This window comes from Stegostoma tigrinum, chromosome 16, assembly GCF_030684315.1.
Source record: "Stegostoma tigrinum isolate sSteTig4 chromosome 16, sSteTig4.hap1, whole genome shotgun sequence".
NCBI classification, from domain to species: domain Eukaryota; kingdom Metazoa; phylum Chordata; class Chondrichthyes; order Orectolobiformes; family Stegostomatidae; genus Stegostoma; species Stegostoma tigrinum.
Window position 1 is genome coordinate 13,057,743 of NC_081369.1, and position 23,817 is coordinate 13,081,559.

Genomic DNA, 23,817 nt, shown 5'->3' on the forward strand with positions numbered 1-23,817 from the left:
AAAAGGGGTTAACATGGCTTCAATGAAGGCAAGAAGTAAGTGGACTCACGAGTAGATTAAATCAGACACAAACTGCTTTGTTTTGCATTTCAGCTGAAGCTGGAAAATAACAGCCCTGAAGCCACAGCAAGTGGAATTATCCTGCTCCTGATGGATATAAAATAGTGCACATTGGGTTAAACAAAACAAAAAACTGATACTGCTTTGTTTATTCTCAACAGTTTTAACATTGCTTCCTTTTTTTGAATGAACGTCCTTATGATGAAAATGGAGCACAAAATACAAAATTCGATCTGTTATGTAAAGTACAGCTAAGATTAAAATCAATACCAAATTTCAGAATAGAGACAGTAGTTAGGCAGCCTCCAGGAAGGCTGGCCAGCAGACGAGATCTGGAAACTCAAGAGATAAGAGAGCGCTCAGGAACAAAGGGGCAGAAACTCACGCAATCAAGTCTCAGCAATAAAATACAAAGATTCTTTCAGCCATTATCTCTGCCCTAGAAATGAATTAGGCTGAAAGTTGCTTGCTGGGTGGAACTGTCTGCAGAACATGTTAATTTATGATGGTTAACAGACCAGAGAATGGAGAAATTCAATTACTCCAATTGCCAAACCATTAATGGAAGATATTTTGCCGATAGACAAGAACATCCTGCCATTAACAACCATCTCCACAAGCACAAGATAAGCTGTACTCAGATTTTGTGTTAACTTCAACAGCACAGCTGTAACCTGAAAAGCCTCCACACATCATAAAAATGAGGTTCTGATTATACAGATTTAATTGGACTTAGGGACTGGACCTCAGAATTGAAATTTCCTATCAAGGCTGCTTTCTGAAAGTCTACAAAGCACTCCATCCTAAAGAGAATTTTTAAGAATTCCTTGTGAACACATTCTATTAAATATTTTTGTTGTTGGCTATCTTTTACAGTCTCTATGTATTGTCCGAATTGTAAATAAGTCTGAACATTATCTTTGAACAATTTAATCTGTTATGAACAATGTGGTATCTTCTGCCAGCATCATACTGCGAAAATGTTGAGAACCTTGTATGATACCTATAGACCAATAACACATCAAATGATGTACTCAATTCTGAGAACTCACAGTAAGGGTTTAGTTTACCAAAGTCTTGGTCTGTTTATGAAAACCTGTCCTTGTGCTGTGATATGTTGGTAGAAAATCTATTAGCTGCTTGCTTCTGTTAATTGAATCCCAAAAATAAATCACAGAAAGGTGTGGCTTGAAAATGTAACTTTGGCACTGGGTTACTAATTATTGATAAAGGAAGCATTCTCCTTGTTTGTCTTTCAAAAATGTAATTCATTGCTACATTCAAATATAGAATTTCCAGTAATTGTGACAGAAAACACAAACAAATAATGCACATCCGGGTAGAAGCAAGCAGCAAGAATGTAAGTATGGTCATTTTGTAGAAAAATAGAACTGCAACTTTACTATCTCAAAAAAAGGCAAAAGGCAACACTAACAAGCTTGAAAAAGATGAAATGACAGCATATATCAGAATTACTTGGTGATAAAGAACCCAAAGTATATCCAGGGGCAACCGTGTGGAGCTGGTGAAACACAGCAGACCAGGCAGAATCAGGAAAGCTTTCTGAAGAAGTGTCCTGACCCTAAACATCAGGTTTCCTGCTCCTCTGATGCTGCTTGGCCTGCTGTGTTTATCCAGCAGTTCTTACTATCCCCAAGGCATATCCAGTTCACTTTCCATCATTCTGGTGGTCATCTAACAAAATAAAAATGAACAATTGACTAATCACAGCTTTGAATCTCTACCAATTAGTCGACAAAAGGACAGAATCACAAGATGTCAAATATTGGGAATCTACAGTCCAAAGTCACTTGTCTTTCCCAAGCAATCAAGAAGTCTAGACTTGCTGCGGCTAAGCTTGGGTTTTAAAAGCCTGAAGTCTGAGGATCAGAAAGGAGGAGTTATCTAGTCTTGGGAACCATAGACAGAATAAGCAAGAATAAAGGCCGCATGATGAGACTTTATTTAAAGCTGACAGGAAGGGGAAACAGCTTACACACGGAGTTAAGGAGAATCAAAGAGGAAAATGTTCAGGGGAATAATAGCTATGTTATGACTTTCGCATTTTCTTTGCCAATATATTTTCTATTTGGATCAGTATCTCCATAAACCGCAAATGTAAGCAATAAATCTGCAATTGTGTGTGCACTGCAATTTAGTAAATACCAATAAAACACTGTTAGACAAAATGAAAATCTATTCCAGAAGCACGCTGTTGTCTGAATCGTGAATTGACTGTTTATACTCGCAAAGCTGTTTATATTGCAGTGAAAATTCACATGACTCACAAACAGGACATGATTTGGAAGTCAGAAGTCAGCCGACTTTTTACATTTGAGACGTGCTTCTGCTTGAATCAAACATTTTGTGTTGTAGGTAAGGAATTGCAATACCAATTCATATTTGTAACCATCCTGTATCTTCCACATAGAGCTCTTTATAACAAATAAAATCAGAATCCCTTAAACTCATGACAGAGATCATTGCTGGAGGAGATACTGCTCAACAGTATGATTTCAAACCTGTCCTGCAAAGAACACAACCTCTTTCTACATATGCCTCTTGGAAAACATGTTAACGTTGATTAACAATCAGTGATTGGACTCTAGAAAATGAACCCCAAATAGCTCCATTTCTTCCCCTCAAAAATCTGCTCCCATCTCCATCCATACTAAATGGGTATTTTTAGTAAGTAATCACTAATTGTGGCCATTTGCCAAAGTACAAATCTGTATTGCTCTTCCCTCTATACAGATGTACAAGTCTTGCTATTAAACATAAATGGAATTTGGCCTAATGTGAGTTAATCACATTTCCTTTTGGCAGCTGCTCTTATTTCATTGTCAATTTGTGGAAGTCTGGTATTTAGTGCTTACAGTCAGGCCTATGGATAGGCTGCTCTAGTAACTGATAGCACTGAAAATGCTGCCCTGCGGAGTGCAAGTTATTGATCAGCTTCAAGTTCCAATGAAACAATTTAGTGTGACAAATGCAACGCTTGACTGCATTCCCCCCTCCATTCTCAGTGAATACCTGCTCAACTCTCAGCCATTACCAATCTTCTCCCAAACATCTGTCAGGTTAGGTATTACATTCACTCAGCTGAAAAATAATAATGGTTTTTAAGATGCATTTTTTTGTCATCATGTGCTGGATTACTTTCCTTCATATCTTCCAGTGGTTTTTAATCCTGTCAACTAGTGCTGTCAAAATTTACAGATCATCTCTGATTCCTAAACTATACTTGTAGTTAATTCAATTGCAATAAGAGAACAGCCCATTTTCTGTAGAAATATGTGGAATTTCTTCCCACAGAAACAGGCCATTTGCATGTTTCTAGTTATGTTACATATGAGCCTCTTTCCAACCTACTTCATCCAACTACCTGGTACATATTTTACTATTTTCTTCAAGATGTAATTATTAAGACTTCCCTCAACAGGGATATATAAACACCAAATTCCAATGTAGGTTTACAGTGGCCCCTTTCCTCTCCAATCCAAGGTATAAATCTAGTGCAGAGATTTAAAGCACCTCTCAGCATCACATTGTTAACTTATTATTAAATTTTTCAAATGACATCCAAAGTCACTACAAAAATTCACATTCACATAATGTGACATTTAGAGACTGTTCCAACAAATCATCAACTTTTTCCCCCAATCACATTCTGCCCAAATAGTACGAATGAAACCCTTTGCAGATTGGTCTCCTGCCATGGTCAACCACTGGTTTCTCAAATCACACCTGATGACACATCACACATCTACTCATGGGAGATGCAGGTAATAATAGCTTTGTACTTGTCCCAAGGTCAGGCTTACATCTCCCTTTGCAGAGGTTTCTCACTATCACTGGCTAGCAGCTGTTCTGTAGCATCCTGTTCTGATGCAAATGTCCTTGTTTGCTGTAGGGGTTATACAGCTGAAAAACCTGAGGGACGGTCATGGTCCTGATCTTCCATTCCAACTGAAAAACTCTGCTTAGTAACTTCAGACAGAAGCCACTCTCGTGCACATCCAAGCCAACAGGCATTCCTGTTAAATGAAAGGTGGTCTCAATGAAATCTTCACCGCCATCCCAAAAAAGAACAATGGTGACCATTCCCAAACACCTTCATGCCAGGGTCAGCTGTGCTGCCAATGGCTGGAGCAGAACAACTGGGAAAAACGAGGACACACTGGGAAAAACAGGATGGAAAAAGCCAATGGCACCTCTTGCTAATGAGTGAGCTCAGGGTAGCTTCATTAAAACAAAGACAAAATCCCTTGGAAATATCTTGGAGTAAAGCATTAGTGCCTCCTTGACTATGTCACCGTTTCCAATTTAAGTGATTTCTGTATTCCACAATCCACTGGGGAGGACCGATCACTGTTGGGAAGATGACCAACTTGAATACCCTAGCACTGAGACACCACAGTACACAACATTCCAAGAGAAAGATAACTGATGTCTCAGCCCAAATGAATGGAGAATCCTGGAAACAGTCTAGAAAATATCCAGGCATCCAAATTAATACCAGAATGGTGGGACCAAATAAAATCAGCTGTGCTCAACATCTCCACGCAAACCATTGGGTTTGAACATCCTTGTCACCCACAACTGGTTCAACAAAACTGATGCTCAAACAGATAACCTTCTGGAACAGAAACGTACAGACTTAATTGCCTGGCAGAATGTTTCAAGTTGCAAGTCAAGGCGGGAGCATTCAGACAGCTCAAGGCTAATGCTGAAAGAGGAATCCAGAAGACAAAGGGCACGTGGCGCGGAGAGAAAGGCCAAGAGATTCAAGGGTATGCTGACCGCAATGACATGAAGCTTTTTGAAACCATTAGGCCATCTACAGAACAGGTTCAAACAGAGAAAATCACCCTCACACAGAGTGGTGCTTCTCTGCTTAGGAATGACAATTGTCCATTTTCCCAGACACATGTAGGCTGAGAATTGGCCTATTTCGTCACATGACTCATAGCATAAGATCCAGACCCGGAGGAGGCCCCATTCTTAAGACCATAAGACATAAGAGTGGAAGTAAGGCCATTTGGCCCAGCGAGTCCACTCCACCATTTAATCATGGCTGATGGGCATTTCAACTCCACTTGCCCGCACTCTCCCTGTACCCCTTAATTAATTCCTTGCGAGATCAGTTCTTGAACTGAAGCATAGCCAACAAAAGGCCAGCAGGATTTAGTGCACAGCAACGTATAGTATAGCCATATATTAGACAAATTGGACTTTAGTAAGCATGAGATCAGAAAATCATTGAATCTCCCGCAGCATGGAAGCAGGCCATTTGACCCATCAAGTCCACATGGACCATTCAAAGAGCATCCCACCCAAACCTACCCTCTACCCTATCCCTGTAACCCTGCATTTCCCTTGGCTAATCCACCTAGCCTGCATATCTCTGTACAGGATAGGCAATTTAGCATGGCCAAGCCACTTAACTTGCACATCTTTGAACTGTGGGAGGAAACTGCAGCACCCAGACGAAACTTGGGGAGAACATGCAAACTCCACACAGAGTCACCCGAAGGTGCTAACCACTGAGGCACCGTGCCGCCCCGTCAGTGTTATAGTCAAGTCTGGAAGTTGCAACAATGCTTAAGGGTTTCATTGCAAGAGCGAATGTAAGAAGGCAAGGATGGCCAATTTTCCACAATAATGCTCTTGCAGATGGATAAGGTCAGCTCAGCTTGGTTTCCACAAGACATGTCGCTAGGTAGAAGGACTTACACAAGCAAGATGCCCTCACAGAAGAAGTCAAGCTCAGTTTTATTCAGAATCAGTCTGGGTCTTCACACGTGGTATCTATTATTTAAATTTACTGCAAAGGTGAAACCCATCTACATAAAATAACAACGAAATGCAACCTTATGATTTTTCTTTTATTCATCTGCAGGACGTGAGCTGACTGATCCAGCACTTATTTTACAGCCGTAATTGGCGATGGTTGGTTGGTGATAAGTTGCCTGATTAAAGTAATGCAACACGGTTAGCTATTTGTTCAGAACGGTCAAGAGGTACTACACAAGATAGGCATTTGCAGGGATTGTGAAAACACTGTTTAGTTTTTTGCAGATCAAATTCTATGGGATAAAAATGTTCTCAATGTATTCTATGTGACTGTCCTGATTACTTCTGGTGAAATAAAGGTGATAATGTTCTTCAGGAAAGGCAGAAGCTGCCAAAGACATTAACTTTGCTGTACCAAGTGCTTGCAGTCTAGTAAAAACTTGTGAAATTATCACTTTGCATCAGTAGAACTGACTGGTCCAAAACAACAGGATATTGAGACACTCAATCAGTTCTACAAATTGTTAGTCAGATGCCATTCAGAAAAGATTTATTGACCCATTCAATGGAAGGACTGCACTCATCTTTCAGTGTATAGAGTAATGAAAAGTCAGGCTTCTTTGAACGGGCACTCTCCTGGCACAAATTAGATAAACCGACAAACTCAATCTTACAGCCCAAGAGGTCATTTTCCTTCTCATGTCTGAGCTGATTCTTTTGAAAGTTCAATCCCATTAGCCAAAGTACCCCTTAGCCTTGCAATCTTTTCCTTTTCTATTCCCTTTGGAAGGGGTCTGCTGAATTGTTCTCCATCACCGTTTTACGCAGTGCACAACAACCTGAAAAAAATGGTCATCTTCCCACTGTTCCTGGAGAAAATCCCGTTCTTATTTCTTATCCCATCTTCTTTTATTTTTGGTTTAATTTTGGAGCAGTCAACAAGTACTCTCTCTCTTAAGCAATAATGTTCATTCTTATTTATTTGAAAAACAAAAATCTTTTTGAAGTTTACCCTACTGAAGGCACTGACAGTTGCTGGAGTTCATTTACCAGTACCTGATCCATGTTTAATGGGTAAGGGATTCCACTGGCTCCTGTGCAGCAGAATCAGTTAGCACATACTGGAAACAGGTTTAAGAATTTGCTCTGTATAACACTCAACAAAAAAAACATGCCCGCATATGCTGTACCAGGTCTGCATAATCCTTTTCTTTTAAAGTTGAAGAACTTTACCAAACAAAATGTCTAAGACAAAACTCTTGGCACCCATAATACTAACAGTTGGCATTTCTAAACCAAGTAGTTGGCAAGTTGTCACATGTCTCTGACAAAATGGATAAAACGTGTACATGAATCATGAGAAAAAAAAGTCACAAATAAAGTTTACCCAACTCAATTTTTATGGACTTTTTACTCTAATTTTAAAATCAGGAAAATCATGTTTAAAACAAGCTTTAACTTAAAGCCTGTAGGATTAGACATTTCTTTGCAGCTATTGATTCTCATAATTTTAAAAAAATGCTTCTCTTAGCATAATCAGAATAATATCGTCTCAGCTATATTAGAAACAATATTGGTTGCAACCATAAACCCTTCCATAAACTAAAGGCATTATCCAAACCATGATGTAGCCACATATTTGAGCAGAATTTTTTATCTGCCTTCTTCAACTGCTGCAATCCATATCGTGCTGGGAGACTCAGCACCGTTAGGAAGGAGATTTTCAGGATTCTGATGTTGCAAAATGGTCCCGAGTCAGAATGATGAGCAGCCTGGAGAGGAACTTGCAGGTGGTGATGTAGCCAGTAGGTTTTTGCTAAAATATGCCATGAAGCTAGACTGGGGTAATACATTTCTACATTCTTACTGGAAACACTCTGATCGTGTTGTGTCACTGTCCATCATATACTATGGGGCAACAGCCCGAGACAGTCTCATTAGCGCACCATGAAAGTAGCAGTCTTCTGTATTATGGTAGTTATTATTTAACTGACACATGCAGAACGTAGTTTTGGTAGCATTTAACATTATGTCGTTTTAACATAATTAAACAGTGGGTTCTGTAATATGGTCGAGAATCACAAATTTCATTCATCATTGTTTCCCACTGAAACAAATTAGCTGATACACAGTCAATGGAACAACACTTTGCTGCATATGATTCAGAGTATATTCTAGCATTATTATTTCTAAATTAACTTGCTCGCTTTACTCAATGTAAACACATGCATTGGTAATCATGACACAGCAGTGGCTCTATCCTAGATATAGTCTGGGCAAACCGTCGCCCAATGAAATTTCTCTGTGAGCAGCCTGCACAGTAATTAGTTGGCAAAACCCTTAATACTTGTATCACTATGGACAATTCTGACACATACTGGTTTGCCACATGAACACGCAACATAATACAGGTTGTCTCTCCACATGATCAGTTCAGTCTCTTGGCAAAGAACTGGCATGTTTTCTCTCAGCTTGTAACTGACATGGCTTCTACTGGCAAGAGATCAGTTTGCCCCTCATCAGCAGGTGACATAGCATCAGCTATCTTAGAGTTTGTCAACACGTTCTCTTATTAGGGCTTGCTTGGCCTCTGTTGGCATATGGTCAGTATGATCTCCATCAGCATCTCTGTAGTCAATGTTCTTGGCACACAGCACAAAATGGGAAAACATGTATTCCAAAATAATAAACACTCCCAAGTGTTAGAAGCTTTTCTCAGTGACTGTTGAATATTCATCTACAATTAGAAAGTTTCACAGTTGAAATGGAAAGCTATTAATCAAACCGATCTGTGTAGCAAACACATGGAAGAAAAACTGAACAAGCCTGGCTACACACCTGTCTTGTATTTGATTTGTATCATAGTGCAATGAAGACAAACGGTATCCATCACAATCTAAGGCATCAAAATGAATTCTGCAAGAACAGGCTGAAGACAAAATAAATCAGCAACTTCAGAACCAACAGGAACATTTTCAAAGCCGAAACAGGAACATTTTCAAAGCTGCACTAGTTCCAGCACCACCACCTTACATAGCTACACACAGGGCACTCGCTTCATCTCTGGTGAAGTTGCAGCAGTGGAGTTGGTAAGGAATAAGGAAATTCTCTCCCCGTGTAAATCAGATGTTTTTCGTTGGATTTGTATGTTTGTATGCTCTCCTATGGAATAAAGGGTGGCACGCAGGCACACAGGTGGGTGCGAGAGAGTATGTGTGCGAGAGAGTGTGTGCGAGAGAGGGCGAGAGCGAGCGAGCATGCGTGAGAGAAGGTGGGCGGGGGGAGCGAGAGAGAGAGACAGACTTTTCTAAGAGTACAGTCAACATTGGACATCAATTAAGGAGCAGTTTAATGCACATTTCTGCAAGAGAGAGTCTGCTAATCATCAGCAACTTCAGAAGCTCCCACCTCTTCAGGGCCATCCATTCTCCCTAATTGAGCAATATCCCCAGAGGCAGCTTCTTGCCTGGACTCTTTGAAGGAGATTACATCTGATATCCATGTTCAGGATCAGGATCAGGATCAGAATCCCAACAACACCATCTTTGAGACTCAAACAATGTTTCCATGCAGTCTTAAATTGGGCATTTCAACAGCCCCACCCACCAACACATTAATTAGAATACAGCTTTCAGCAAGAGGAAACCATGCTAAAATTGGACAACGGGTGAGCTACCGTTTTATATTAAAATGACATTTCTTACAAATAGAAACTGAATAAGTCTTAGAATCTGTCACATCCATGATAATTTTTATTTCTTGTTTGTGTAGCCAAGAGGACCTGCTGAGTGCTAATCCTGGGCCACCATCACCGCATGATCAATGTGTACCTCGATGTCCTTCTTTCCGGCAGCTAAGGGCCCATTTTTAATTTAATCCCTCCAAATCATCAGAAATTATACCAAACGTGGCAACAAGTAGCGGTTGCACGACAAATTAGCACCTGTTTCTGCGAGGAGCAGTGAAGCCTTCTCTGTCCAAATAATCTTAAAATAATTACTAACATGTTAAGGTTAGAGACAGTCCTCTCATCAATTACTTCTCTGTCTGATTTACATTTTTGTTGCACAGTAGATGATCAAAGTCTTGAGGAATAAACCTTCCATCGAATGTAGTGGGTGCTCCTGAACCAGGTATATGAGACAGGCGCAATATAGAGTGGCTCTCTCCATTGCTCACCTAATTAATGCTAACTGCAATCTCCTACCACAACACAACTTCCTTTTTGAAAAACAGTCCATGCACAGCACTATTACAAAGAAATTTCTAATGAACCCCTAATCTTGCTTCAAGACAGGTAGTTTTGCTTCAGAAATATTCCGCTGTGCCTGAGAAACTGATGTTGCTTGATGCGAACATTCCTTCTTTTGGCGGGGGGGGGGGGGGTTAAATAAAAAAGTTCCAATGAAACAGCCACATGAATCTCCGAAGAAAGCACAGGTGGGTTCTTTCCAAAATGATGCAAATCAGGACCCAAAATAAAAGTGGACTCTGTCCCCAATTTCCTTCGCAGCAGCTGAATGCAAGCACTTTATATATCAATTTCTCTGGGATGTGTTTTCTAATCAAAGGTCTACTTCCAAATATCACAATCAACTAACAGTCTCTAATAATGCACAGTGTATTCATCTGTATATCTTATCAATTCAAAACAAAGGTTATAGGTCGTCTCATGCGATCGAGTAACATGCAATTTCAATTGTTCACTTTGTGGAAGATGTTTTATTAAAAGTGCTTAAGCATTTTTTTTAAAGATATAAAGCACCAAAGTTTACACAAGTTAAAGACTTATAGAAAATATTTGGAAGGAACGCTGAAGAAAAAGAGTGAGCAGAACTGCATTATCAACAAGAGACATATATTTGGCATCGAAGGATTATGTGATCATTAGAGTGAGACACTTCAGCATACCTGATTGTCCAAAAAGGGCAGACAGAACAAGGGCACATTCTCATAAACAAAGCAGGAGCAAAGAAACAAATGAGCTCACAATAAAGAGATATGATCTTTCATTTCTCTAAAAGTGGAGTGGTGTCTCATTTAAAATTTAAAATCACTTAACTGGAACACAAATGGTGCAGTTAGTCAGGCTGTAATAAACATTTCAGATCTAATGCAACTCTATAAACAAATCAACACATTAAGATTCTAGATGACAATATCGTTGAGTTTGAAAGGCAATAGTTGATCATGCTTTCCTCTCAAAATTTTCTATTCTTAGCCTACATTTCTCCTTCTGCAGAATGGGACTGGAGATTTTTCATATTTGCTAAGAGAGGGAAGTACTTCACATTTTACTTTCCACTGTAGCTCAGGACATCAGGGCTCACAACATATTCCATCCCAAAACTTGTTCTGGTGTATAATAGTGTAAAAGGTTGGAAACATTCTTTCAAGGGTGATGTTGTTTATTGTTTAATAAATTCAGAGTGGGGCCGAACAGCACTTCAATGGAGGCTACATGACACTGATGATGTTACCTAGCAGGAAGATGACATGTTTGCACCAAAAGCATTCAATTGAGTGAACCAACCAACAACAGCGATGTTGTTTAATTTAAAGGAGGAGCTCATTGTGGTGTTTTGAATACTTGAATAGGGGGTTAGACACCAGATACTATGATCGTCCCCACCTGAAGACAGCATTGCCAGGGGTGGAAAAATGGCAATGACAAGCTCTTCCAGATAAAATAGTTCTCATTCTTGTCATAACCTTCTGTAGGGCTTTCTCTTCCCTATGTAAGTCTGTAATAATGAATACATTCAAATGAAAACCACATAATTATCCATTGCATTTAGACGGAAAGAAGAGATATAAATGCACTGGGATTTATTGAATCAGAGTATTTTCTGATTGCCAATGAATACAAATAAATTTGCAAAAAGGACTGGGAGCAGAGGAAATAGGAATTGACATTGCTACTCTCTCCTGCAGAAACATACACCACTGCTCGAGATAAAATCTGAAATCAATTCAGGCTGAAAATTCAACAAACAAGAAATACACAATTGATTTGTCATCATTTGTTCAAAGAGATTAGTATTGGAGCCATCACTCTTCATCATCATTCCTTGCCCCTTACAGGAGGAATATAAGCTCCAATGAGATGTCTACGTGCCTGGCTTAGCCAAAGATGGGACCCAGCTACATTGCACACTTATACTTTTACGTAGCCAAAATCAGCCAGTAATCCAGGATGATCCCGAAGGACAAGATAAATGGCTTCTTCAGCCTTTCCCACCATCTCTCATCATTCTCCATTATCTCAAGAGTTCCCTCTCAAAAATCAAGATCATCTCTGTAGTTACTTCTGCTACTTCCTCTCCATCTCAACTGGTCCCTCATTTCCTATTGGTGAAGCACTTTTCTCAAGCTACCATCATCCAACAATCATCTACCGATCGCTTAATTCCTTGCCACACAACTCGACTTCCTCATTCCAATTCTAGCCAATATTATTAATGTTTATCCAACTCATTACCTAACCTCGCATATCACCTTTCTTTGGTCTTTCCAACTATCATTCCAGTACCAACCTTCCACTCTCTAAGGAACTTGAAAGTGCTGTCCCATTTTAGATCTCCTGAAGCTCTGAATTTGGATTCCTCAAGTCGATCTTTTGTACTTCTTAAAATAAAATGGCTTTTTGAAATTTAGAAGGGATAGACTTGATGACCAGGAGCATAATACAAACATATGATTTAGGGACATGAGTAAGACATCAATCCCTCCAACATGCTGCACCATTAAATAAGATCATGATTGCAAACTCAAATCCACAAGCCTGCCAATATTTGATAAGCTTTCAAACTTTGCTTTAAAAATATTCAAGGGCTCTGCTTCCACTGATTTTCCAGGAAGAAATTTCCAAAGACTCATGACCCTCAGAGAAAAGGTTTGCCTCATCTGTTATAAATGGGCAGTGATCCCTAATTCTAGGTTTGCCCACAAGAAGAAACATCCTTCCAATATTGACACAGTAAAGACCCCTCAGAATCAGATTTCATTTAAATCATGTCTTAGTCCTCAAAACCTCAGCAGACTCAAGGCTGGCCTGAGCAACCCATCATCATAAGAAAGCCACCTTATCAGGTATTAGAATATATTACAGTCAATCTTCTCTAAAATGCATCCAACACATTTACATGATTTCTTAAATAAGGTGACGATATTGTACGCAGCCAGAACTCCAGATGCTGTCTTACCAGTACTCCTGTCTAAATGAAGCATAACATCCCTACTTGTGTATGCAATTTCTCCTTATGATAAATGATAATATTCTATTAGCTTTCCTAAAGGCTTGCCAACTTTGCATACTAACCTTTTGTGATTTGTACATGAGGTTACCCAGATCCCTATGCATCTCAAAGCTTTACAATTTCTAACCACTTAGATACTGGTTCTTTTTCATTCACCCTGCCACGTGGACAATTTCCCACTTTATACTCAATTTGCCACATTATTTCCCATTCATTTAACATATCTATATTTCTTTTTGCTTCCTTCTGTCTTCTTCACAACTTAATTTCCTACCTATCTTCATGGCATCAGCAAATTAGGCAACCATGCTCTTCATCCAAGTCACATACATGCATTTTAAATGGAAAACATCCCAGCACCAGTCCTGTCGGCGCAACACTTGTGACATCTTGCCAACTTGAAAAAGTCCCATTTCCGCCAACTCTTAGCTTTCTGTTAGCTTATAGATCTCAAGCGTTTAACAAGACAATTAAATAAAAAGGAGGTTTAGCCAAAGGGCAAGATATTGGGAAGGGTAACCAAAACTTTGGCCAAGGTGTTTGCATATAAAGCAAAATTCTTAAAAAGAAAGTGGAAAAAATCAAGAGAGGGTTTAAAGAGGGAATTCCGAAATGTGAGGTCAAGGCAGTTGCTGAAGTTATTGTCATGCTAAAGGAAATGAAAAAAAAATGAATCTTGCTGTTTCCACAGGCTCTAGTTATAGTCAACTGCACCTTCCTCCTCAAATGATCTCCCTTTAAGTATCCATCTCTACAGTACTGTCGCCGTACTGTCCTATCGATAGAAACTGTAGTAGGTGTTCCTGCAGCTTCTCTTTCTTCCCTCAAACCATCACACCAGAATCTGTCCTTGGTCCTCTGTTTAATAAATGCATTCTGCCCTTCAGAGATATCATTTACTGGCACAGCACGGCCACACCCTTGTCTGCCATTTGCTTTGATCCTTAACCTGCCTCCATTTCATCGAACTGCCTGCCCAATGCCAGACTTTGGTTTATTCACTACTTCATTCAGCTTAATATCAACAAGATGAAAATTGTCACCACTGGCAGCACAAACTCTGATCTGCTCCCTTCCTACAGAATTTGTGCCATTCCGACTGAAACTGACCAACTGTGATCTGCCTGAATTTTCCAACCTCACCCCAAAGACACTAAGTGCTATTTTCATGCCCCGAAACAATGATTTTTTTTTAATCACTAACCTCCTGCTTTTCTGGGTACCCACTATCACAAAACCCCTGTTCCCCATATCCTCATCAACACATCCATCCACAACAGGACTCTTCAGTTGTTTACTGTCCAATATCCTTGCAAAATTATTTCAGTCTCTAACAGAGTAAGGCCACGAACAATAATTGGGCAGTTAATTTAGTTTTGTCAATGTGAGGGAGGAATATTAGGGCATTAAGACAGCTTCCTACTTCTCTTCAAAACAGTGACAAAAAATCCCAACACATCTACCTGAACTAACACAGGCATGTTGCATCTCCAGGAGTGCAGTACTCCCTCAAAGCTAAACAAGTCAGCATTGTGTTGGAAGCAAGATTGCTTGCAAATAATTCAAACTGACAAAAGTGTTTGGAAATTGGAACGCGTTTTACTTTTGTCATTCAAAGGATCATTAGACACATCCAAATTGATTCTGTGTACCATCTGAAGGAATGCTCCCAAATCAGATGCAGCATAAGTTAGGCACAGGTGAAATTTCTATCAATCCTGTCTTATCAAGGATGTTATAGCTAATTATGAAATGCGTTAACTTCACAGCAATTGATTTTAATACTGAGCCTTAAACATAACCTGAAAAACTAGCGCATAGTGCCACATACTTATCACAGCATTTGAGACAAATTATTGACTGATAAAATTCATGGGTAGCCTAGGTTGTAGGCCAACACCTGGTAGGGTCAAGGTTGAAAAGTACGTGCATGCGCTGCAATTGCTCCAAAGAGCAAATTTTCATGAACGTTTCGAACTTTAGTTAGACCACATTTGGAAAATTGTGTACAATTCTGGTTGCCACACTACCAGGAGGATGTGGTGGCTTTGGAGAGGGCACAGAAAAGATTTACCAGGATATTGCCTGGTATGGAGGGCATTAGCTATGAGGAGAGGTTGGAGAAACGTGGGTTGTTCTCACCGGAATGACGAAGGTTGAGGGGCGGCCTGATAAAGGTCTACATGATTATGAAAGGCATGGACAGACTGGACAGTCAGAAGATTTTTCCCAGGCTGAAGAATCAGTTACCGGGGTTTAAAGTGCGAGGGGCAAGGTTTAAAGGTGATGTGCAAGGCAAGTTTTTTTTAAACACAGAGGCTGGTGGGTGCCTGGAACTCGCTGCCAGGGGAGGTAGTGGAAGCAGATAGTATAAGTGACATTTAAAGGGCATCTTTGACAAATATACGAATAGGATGGGAATAGAGGGAGAAGATAGGGGGTTTTAGTTGTGATGGGAAGCATGTCGGTGCAGGCTTGGAGGGCCAAAGGGCTTATTCCTGTTCTCTAAGTGTCTTTGTTGCTCTTCTTTGTTTCAATCTGTTGAGCTACACTGGAACCTAAACCAATTTCCAGAATTAAAATGAAAGCTTTCTAATCAATTCATTGCCCACATCAGACAAAAATAATTGTATTGGAAAATGGAGAAGGAGAACTCTTTCAACTGATAACCACAAGATTCAGGCACACAAATTCAACTGACAGTAGATACAGGACTATGAACCTGAAAAGTGTCAAATTCATAATCTTAAATAGATGAGTTAAAATATTCAAATTCTCAAAACTGCTGTAATAAGAGTCAATTGTGGGCAAAACAATTATAGTTCTGAAGAGTCACTTTGTAGATTGTTGAAAACATTTTAAATTCCAGTTCTTTTTCAGAACTTGTATGCTTTTAGTATTGTGAAGTTCATTAACTTCATCTGAGCTGCCAGCTATTCCCAAAAGTTCTGCATAAAGCTTGCTGGTATTTTAATCCATTTTTTTTTCTGTTTCTTTAAAGACTGTTTGCAGAAACTTGTGGGAAAGAGGAGTACTGGGAAATCACTTAGCACACACGAATTTGGAATGCTACTCTTGGGATTCTGTATATTTATGATTTCACTACAGCAAAATCTTATGGCATCAGTGGAGAGTGGACAATATGTGAAACGTCCTCAAAGGAGACTGAACAGTACCTCACATCGATAGAACATGGCAAATACAACAAATTAGAGACGGGGAAAACTTCAACTACAACATTAAAAGGATTGTAGAACAATGCGAAGTCATGCACTTCAACTTTACCAGGAGCATGAAGTCACTTTGTTGGTTCTGGTTTCATATAATAATATCACTACATGAAAACGCAGCTACAAACAAACAATCTCCAACAATGACATTTTAGATAAAATGACAAATTTAAAATATATAGATGGCATTTAAGCAACATCAACCTTACTACTTTTGGCTGAGTTATTATAAGACACAAGCATTCTTGTCCCTCCTTATGGACAGACTTTCTTTACAAACAACCAGTTGTACTGGATCAGGTGCAACAAGTTCACTGTCACCATAGCTAATTAAGAATTCTAGAGATCAGGGACCTAACAATAGCACTATAGGGAATTCTAAAATAAAACAAAAAGAAACTGGATCATCTAAATTTCTGAATCCTACTTGTTGTTGCAGATTTTGAAGAAATTCAACAATGCTCAAGCTTTCTTGACCATTGTGAAAATGTATCTGAAAAACATTAATTTCTAACCATTTGGAAGTGACTCAATGAGGAAGATTCTTGAAAGTCATCAGTTTATTTGTTGCTCATGGTCTCAAGTTTGAGATGGTGCATGTGATAACTGATAGTTGCAGAGATTGTTTAAGACTAAACAGTAATATGACACGAAGATTCAGGTTTTGCAAGTTCACAATATTATACACGTGGTACAATACCGAAGTTTCTGCCAATGCATGACATTCAAAAAATATTCACCTTCAATTCTAATTTCAATGCATATAAGAAAAGGAACAATCCTCAAAATAACTGTATTGAATTCTGACTTCCACCTACTCAAAAATTTCCTTGAAGAATTTCATCGTACACTAATCTAGGCTTCATCTGTACTTGCCTCTGGCATTTGATCCACCTAGATTGAAATTATGATTCCAACACTGACACTGCTCTATTCCAAAACTGTGCATGTTTTATTATTGCATCTTCAAATGTTTGGGGACACCAGAATCTTTTTTTGTGTGCACCAGGGAACCTCCCAGCATCTATCAACTGTAACATATACATCTCCACACATATGGCTTTTCAAATATCATTGGAAGGAAATCAATGGGTGTTCTGCACCAAATACCTCAAATTTACTCTAATCTGACATGTTATTGAATATAACAAGATTCAATCTTGAGGAGACCAAGACCAGTATTTGGGTCTGTTCTTACTCTCTACCTATCAGCCAATGTCTGAATAAATCATAGAATCCCTACAGTGTGGAAACAGGCCATTCAGCCCATTGAGTTAGCATGAACCCTTCAAAAGAACACCCTGCACCCAACCCAACCCAATCCCCCCAACCCCACAGTTACCATAACTAATCTACCCAAATTGCATACACCTGGACACTATGGACAATTTATAATGGCCAATCCACCTAAACTGTGCAATTTTGGTGTACTCAATGGAAACCTACGCCAACACAGGAAGAACATAAAAACTCTACACAACAGTCACCCAAGGCTGGAATCAAACCCAGGTCCCTGGCACGGTTAGGCAACTGTGCTAACCACTGAGCTATTGTGCTGCCTTTAAATCCAAATATTTTATGAATTTTGTCTATTCTTTTGACAGTTCAACTAAGAATAATAAATGATTCTGAAGAACTATCAACCTCTCACACCAGAGGAATGTTCCTTATTTGCCATCCTCTTATTCTAAAACTGAAGCATGCTGGAGAATTGAGAGTTATTTAGTTAATGAAGATTAGTTTAATGCCATTGCCAGCACATCATTCCCGGTGGAATAACTTTTATCCCTAAATACATTTTCAATGTTTGAGATAAATTACCATGTCCAGTTTGTTCAAACAGTCTCTGAATTCTCAATTTCTGCATGGATCATACGATTATCATTGTTCACGAAACATTATACTACAAAGAGGTTGAAATATGTTACAAACAAGCGACACACTGAACATACTCCACAACCAGAACAGTGACTGCAAATCTAGACTGATTTACCAGTGTCATCCGAGCCTGTGACACCTATGTACTCATTCTCCACAATATCACATTCAATTGAGGAATCTGTTTTATAGATATTTCATTTATTTTAGATAGCCGACAGCAGCATGGTGATGGCACAAATTAGTTTGCTATAATTAAAATATGCAGTAAAATATATGAATCTATTTCATTTAGTTTGAACTGTATGAATACTATTTACATTTTGGAATTGCATGGCATTTATTAGTTCATTGCACCATGCCAGAAATGCCATATAAATGCAAGCTGTTGTATAAATTGCTGATGATGACGTCTCAGTTTTGATAGCAAAACTGCACGAGTCTCACCATTATGTGGTAGCTACAGGAACTAACTGCAGAGATATTATTCCTGATCCTTCCCAGCACCAATAAAAAAATAACATTGGGCTCCTTCTACACAAGGAGAGCAGACGAGGGTTTCACTTCTGAGCTGTTCCACCTTTCCAACCAATCAACCAGTGACTGGAAGAATTGTGAATCCCAAATTTCAACACTCCAGCATCTGTCTCCGAAAAATCTTGCTCCAGCGTTTCTCTTGCTGTGATGATGATGACAGTGAGCCAATCCCGCAGCGCTGCCGGCCAAAGAGGCGAAAATGGTAAATGGGACTAAAACCTTCCAAAAGGTCGCGCACTTGACAAGCCAACAACAAAATAAATGGCAATGTGCCTGGGCAGCGGTCAATACTGGTGCAGCTCCCTCATCCCGGGGAGACCGATAGATACACTGACCCACTGCCCTCCCCAGGAGCCGAGTCCGCCCGAAGTCTCCCGAATCCGCCTGCAGCCTCTCTCCCCACTGGGCGCTGTCCACCAGCCGAAGCGCCTGAAAAGCGCTCGGCGGCCCCGGCTCCCAGCTGCACCCTGAAGCCGCCTCAGGGAGAGAGCTCGGCGGCTCCCGCTCGGACTGTGCTACCCGGGCGGCCAGGTGGCTCAGCTCTGTTCCCCTACCCAACCCCACCACCACACGCCCTTACCACCCCCAACACACACAGCCCATCGTGGGGCTCCTGACACTGGTTTTCAAGCCGACCCTGCGCTCCAGCCAAGGACTGGGGCTTCACCACAAGAGCCTGAGCTCAAAACCTAACAAGACGCTGTCTTTATGTAGCGCCTTTAACATGAAGCAGTTTCAGAGCAAGTCACTAAAGGTTTGGTCAGGGAGATAAGTTTTAAGGCGAGCGCTTTAAACGAAGGTATTGGAGGGCGGGATGCAGGGAGAGGATAAGGGCTGGGCATGGGTTCAGGGGAGAGAGTGCCAGGGCTCTGGTCTACACCAGGTGAATGTACAATTACCAATCAAAGTCTGGGCAGCTCAAAGCAGCGAGAATTACTGCAGAATAGATTTCCAAGTGCTGTGGGGCCGCAAGAAAGAAGGCAGTTACCGGGACAAACAAGGGACTCCACTGAGGGATTTGAAATTGAAGGTTGAGAATTCTAAAAGAAAGGTGGTGGAAACAGAAATAAGTCAACAATTTCAAATGGAATTGCCATGAGTCCTTGATTGAATTAAGGGGTTATGTGGGGCTATGAGGATCAAGGTAATGGGTATGAACTATCCCGTGGGGAACCAGTATGGACTTACAGACTGCATTACACCCTCCTGTGTAGGGAATCACTCGATGACAATGAATAGGGTATTGCCAAATTGGGAGTCAATTTGGACCAGAGAAAACTGCAAGGATGAGTGAACAAGACTAAGTAAGAATGAGGTCACAACATTGGATCATTGGATGATCTCAAGTTCATGGACAGTAGAACACAAGAGAAGGTGGGCCAGGAAAGATTGTCATAGCAACAATGACATGGACAAAGGTTGCAGGAGGTGAACGATTGGATGCAGGGGTATATACTGATGATGTTGAAGGTGTGAGTGCACTCGAGGCTAAAAACCTGAATCTTGATTCAAAATGCACCAGCCTGGGTTGGAAAACAGACCCAGGTCATTTTATACCAACACCAACCAGAACTCCCACAACCCATACTGTATGATACCAGCTCAGGCCCAATTCACCAACTCTGCACCGATTCAAACTCAGACTTCACAAACCAAACTTGCATCAGAAGCCAACCACATTGAACCAATCTAAAGCTCAACACAAAGATGCAGATCCAAGCTGGAGCACCTTCACTTTTGGATGACAAACTTGACTTTGATAGACTCTGGTTCACATATCCAACCAGTTACATATGAAATTGGTTGATCTGGGTTATGATACATAGAAATAATCCAATGTACCTGTGGTATTCTACTCTAAGTCAATACATATGTAGTAACAAAAAAAAATACACAAACACGAGCTATAATATGCAGGCTGCATCAGTCATGGATGACAGCAAAAGCAGACCCAAATTCTGAAGCATTTTCTGCCATGCAATCATCTAATCCCCAGCTTCATTTATCAGCCTTTGATCTACATTTGCATCCCATTGCCCAATGCCAGCCTTCCAAATACAGTCTTGAAAATTTTGACTGTCTGAGAATTTACAGCTGTTTGGGGAAGGGTGCTCTGGATTACTCTTTACATGAAAAGGTGGTTCTTGATTTCAATTCAGAAAAGCCCTTACATAATTCTAAAACTGTGCCCTCTTGTTTTACATTACCTTACCCAAGGGAATAGCTCCTTCGTACCTACCTTTTTGTTATTTTAAACATCTCAATCAGACCATTCAACCATCTAAACTCGAGGGAACACAAGCCAAGTTTATGCAACCTGTCCTTATATGTTAACTCTTTAAGCCTCAGTTCCATTCTGGTAAATATACACTACATTATCTTCAATCCAGAATGGGAATGGCTGGAATCGAACACAGCACACCAAATGGGATCTCTCCAAGGCTTTGTTCAGTATATAACATGCTCAGAACTTTGTATCCTTGCTTTTGTATTCCAGAATCCCTGAGGTAAAGGCCAACATACTGTTAGTTGCTGGTCATTTTCAGTGCCTAACAACTTTTTTTTATAGTGAATTACACACAGAACACTCATGTACATGACAGAAAGACATTGGTCAGTATAACAGATCAACAGAGAGGCTGGAATCATCCTTGCACAGTGACAACTTGTTTGTACATGTGCTATCATTAAAATACATTTCCTTTTCCCTTCAAATTGTGAGCATGCCATACTGTCTTCAAGAAAAAAGCACAGGGGATGAAATATGGAAGGGTGGGACCAAATCGCTGTGCGATCCAGGTAATCTCAAGCAATGAGAAGATCGCTAGTTACTGAGACCCCCTAGTGAATTCTGACTGATTATTTATAACAGTGAATCGGTAGATCTCGGTGAAGAGAACCTTGAAATGGCAAGTGTTCAACCTGCTGTCCATCTGTTTACATCCACATTTAAAATGTAATTTTAAAAAAATCCCACATAACTGGCCTCGCAGCCGGTTTCAATCGATCAAACATGACAGAAAAAAATGTTGAAAGATGAAAGCTTGGCATTAAAGGTTAATTGGTAGCTGACGATGATTTTCTCTCTCTCCTCACCACCCGCTAAGACACACATGCATACCCGCGCCCCTCCTCCGAAGCGAAGTCTCAGCTGCTCCCGTGGTGACAAGCACCCCAGCACAAATAGATCTGACCCACACCCCTTTTCCAAAGAAACAGAGATATTCATGAAAATAAAGACCACCCCCACCCCGAAAAATATAATCCGAATAACCAGACTGCATATGTTGGAAAGAGTGACAATCCTTCCACCAGAACCATCAATATGTTGGAGATAGGAGGCTTGAGACTATAGCACTATAAATATGGCGGTCTCCTGTCATCAATATACATCTAACCTCAAGGTACAGTCTCGACTTAAAATGAGGCTTAGGGAGAGAAATGCGTTATTAAAATCAATAGAAACTGAATGTTAATTTTTTAAAAAAGAAAAAATAACACTTACTTCATTTGCTTTACGATGGTGCTTTTCCCCGATTCTCCCGCCCCTGTGGGAAAATGAGAGAAAAAAAGGGAGAAAACGTGAAAGAAAGTAGGGTTGGGGAGGGGAAAAGATGTGAAGAGATGAAAGCAGCGGGGGGTGGGGTGGAGGAGCGGGGCAGCGGGATGACCAGCCGGCTGAGGGGGAGCCTCCAATCCACCTGACGAGGCAGCCAGGGGCAGAGGAAGGGAAGGGGGAGAGAGAGAGACCGGGCTCTTACCGAGAAGCAGCAGCTTGACATCCTTGGCGGCGCTAATGCCATCCTCCTTGATGGTTTTCTCGATGGCTTTGCTCCGCTCCATGGCTGCCCTCTCCTCGGCGCTCATTGTACATCCCATGGTTGGTGCTGGAAAGTAGCTCAAGCTCTGGCCTTGTCAACTCAACTCACTCGCTCGCTCTCTGGGACTGAACCCTCGGTTGGAGACGCCGGGGATTTTTAATCGCACATCCAAAGCCCGTGGGTGTGGAGTTGGACTGGGAGGCGGAGGGGGGACCGGCGGGCTGGTTTTCTTTTACCTTCACCGTCTGGGTGGGCAGCAGGAGAAGAGTGAGTGTGACACTGTGGAAGGGATGGAGGGAGGATTTGACGGTTGTTGTTGCAGGTCTCACCAGGGAGGGGAGTGAGAGAGAGAGAGAGAGAGAGGGGGGAGGGACAAGGGGGCTCTGGCCGGCTGTTGGACTGGGCGGCGGCAGCGGCAGCAGTAGCAGCAGAGATTCAGGCCGATCGCATCGTTGATCTGCTCACAATGGAGGGAGAGACAGAGTGCGCCAGCCCCAACTCCACACTGACGTCAAACAGACTGTGAGCCTGCGCCAATCGAGCAGCATTCACCACTGCTGACTGCACCTTCCCTACACACACATACACAGGGAGGAGAGGGTCGGCCACTCCTATCCACATCAGCTACCACAAAACAAAATCCTGCAATCTCTCTTTCCAACCCCACCCCCAAAATGCAGGAGCGAATGCAATCCGTGCATTTGCACAAATAAATGAAATAGCATTGCAATGCAAAAGACAGGCCCAATGCAAGCACCCTGTGCACAAGCTATTCCTGAAACACTTTCACACGTTTCATATGCACTGTAAGCTGCATGTATTCACGGCAAACGGGGACCCGCGATCCAAATGTTATAGGACGGGGGGGGGGGGGGGCGCGAGAGAGAGAGACAGAGAGTTTATTGCATCAGCAGATTACAGTGGGCACTATAAACTGATCACATCCATCGTGTCACGCTGTTAAACGGATTTGACCACAGAATAACTCGCAATTAGGGCACTGAAACACTTATTACAGGACCTGACCACCTGGGAACCGCTGCTCCAAAAGTCAGACGCATTGACAGAGTGGAAAGGGGACGGGTTTTAGGGGCGTTGGGGGGGGGGGGGGCGGCGGTGTCAAATCATAGAAGAAGCGCCGGCATCATGTGCATTTTTTTGTGTCTCTAAAATTCTCCAGCAATTGCTGGCAATGCAAACACTGAGTAAACCCAGCCGTCTTTCCACTGCCCAGGC

General features: G+C 41.1%; 1 protein-coding gene across 2 annotated transcripts in view; it reads right to left on the reverse strand.

The window, feature by feature from the left end:
* gnao1a (guanine nucleotide binding protein (G protein), alpha activating activity polypeptide O, a) overlaps positions 1-23,153 on the reverse strand; it is a 221,916-nt gene extending 198,763 nt beyond the window's left edge. The window contains exons 1-2 of one of the 2 annotated variants that reach the window (XM_048546345.2): positions 22,522-23,140; positions 22,266-22,308 (exon numbers count right to left, since the gene is read on the reverse strand). In XM_048546345.2, the coding sequence (XP_048402302.1) occupies positions 22,266-22,308; positions 22,522-22,639 (161 nt within the window). In that variant the 5' untranslated portion in view covers positions 22,640-23,140. Of the gene's footprint in view, positions 1-22,265; positions 22,309-22,521 lie in introns of both variants that reach the window. The other variant, XM_048546344.2, reaches the window with a different exon arrangement.
* Between the last annotated feature and the right edge of the window lie 664 nt (positions 23,154-23,817).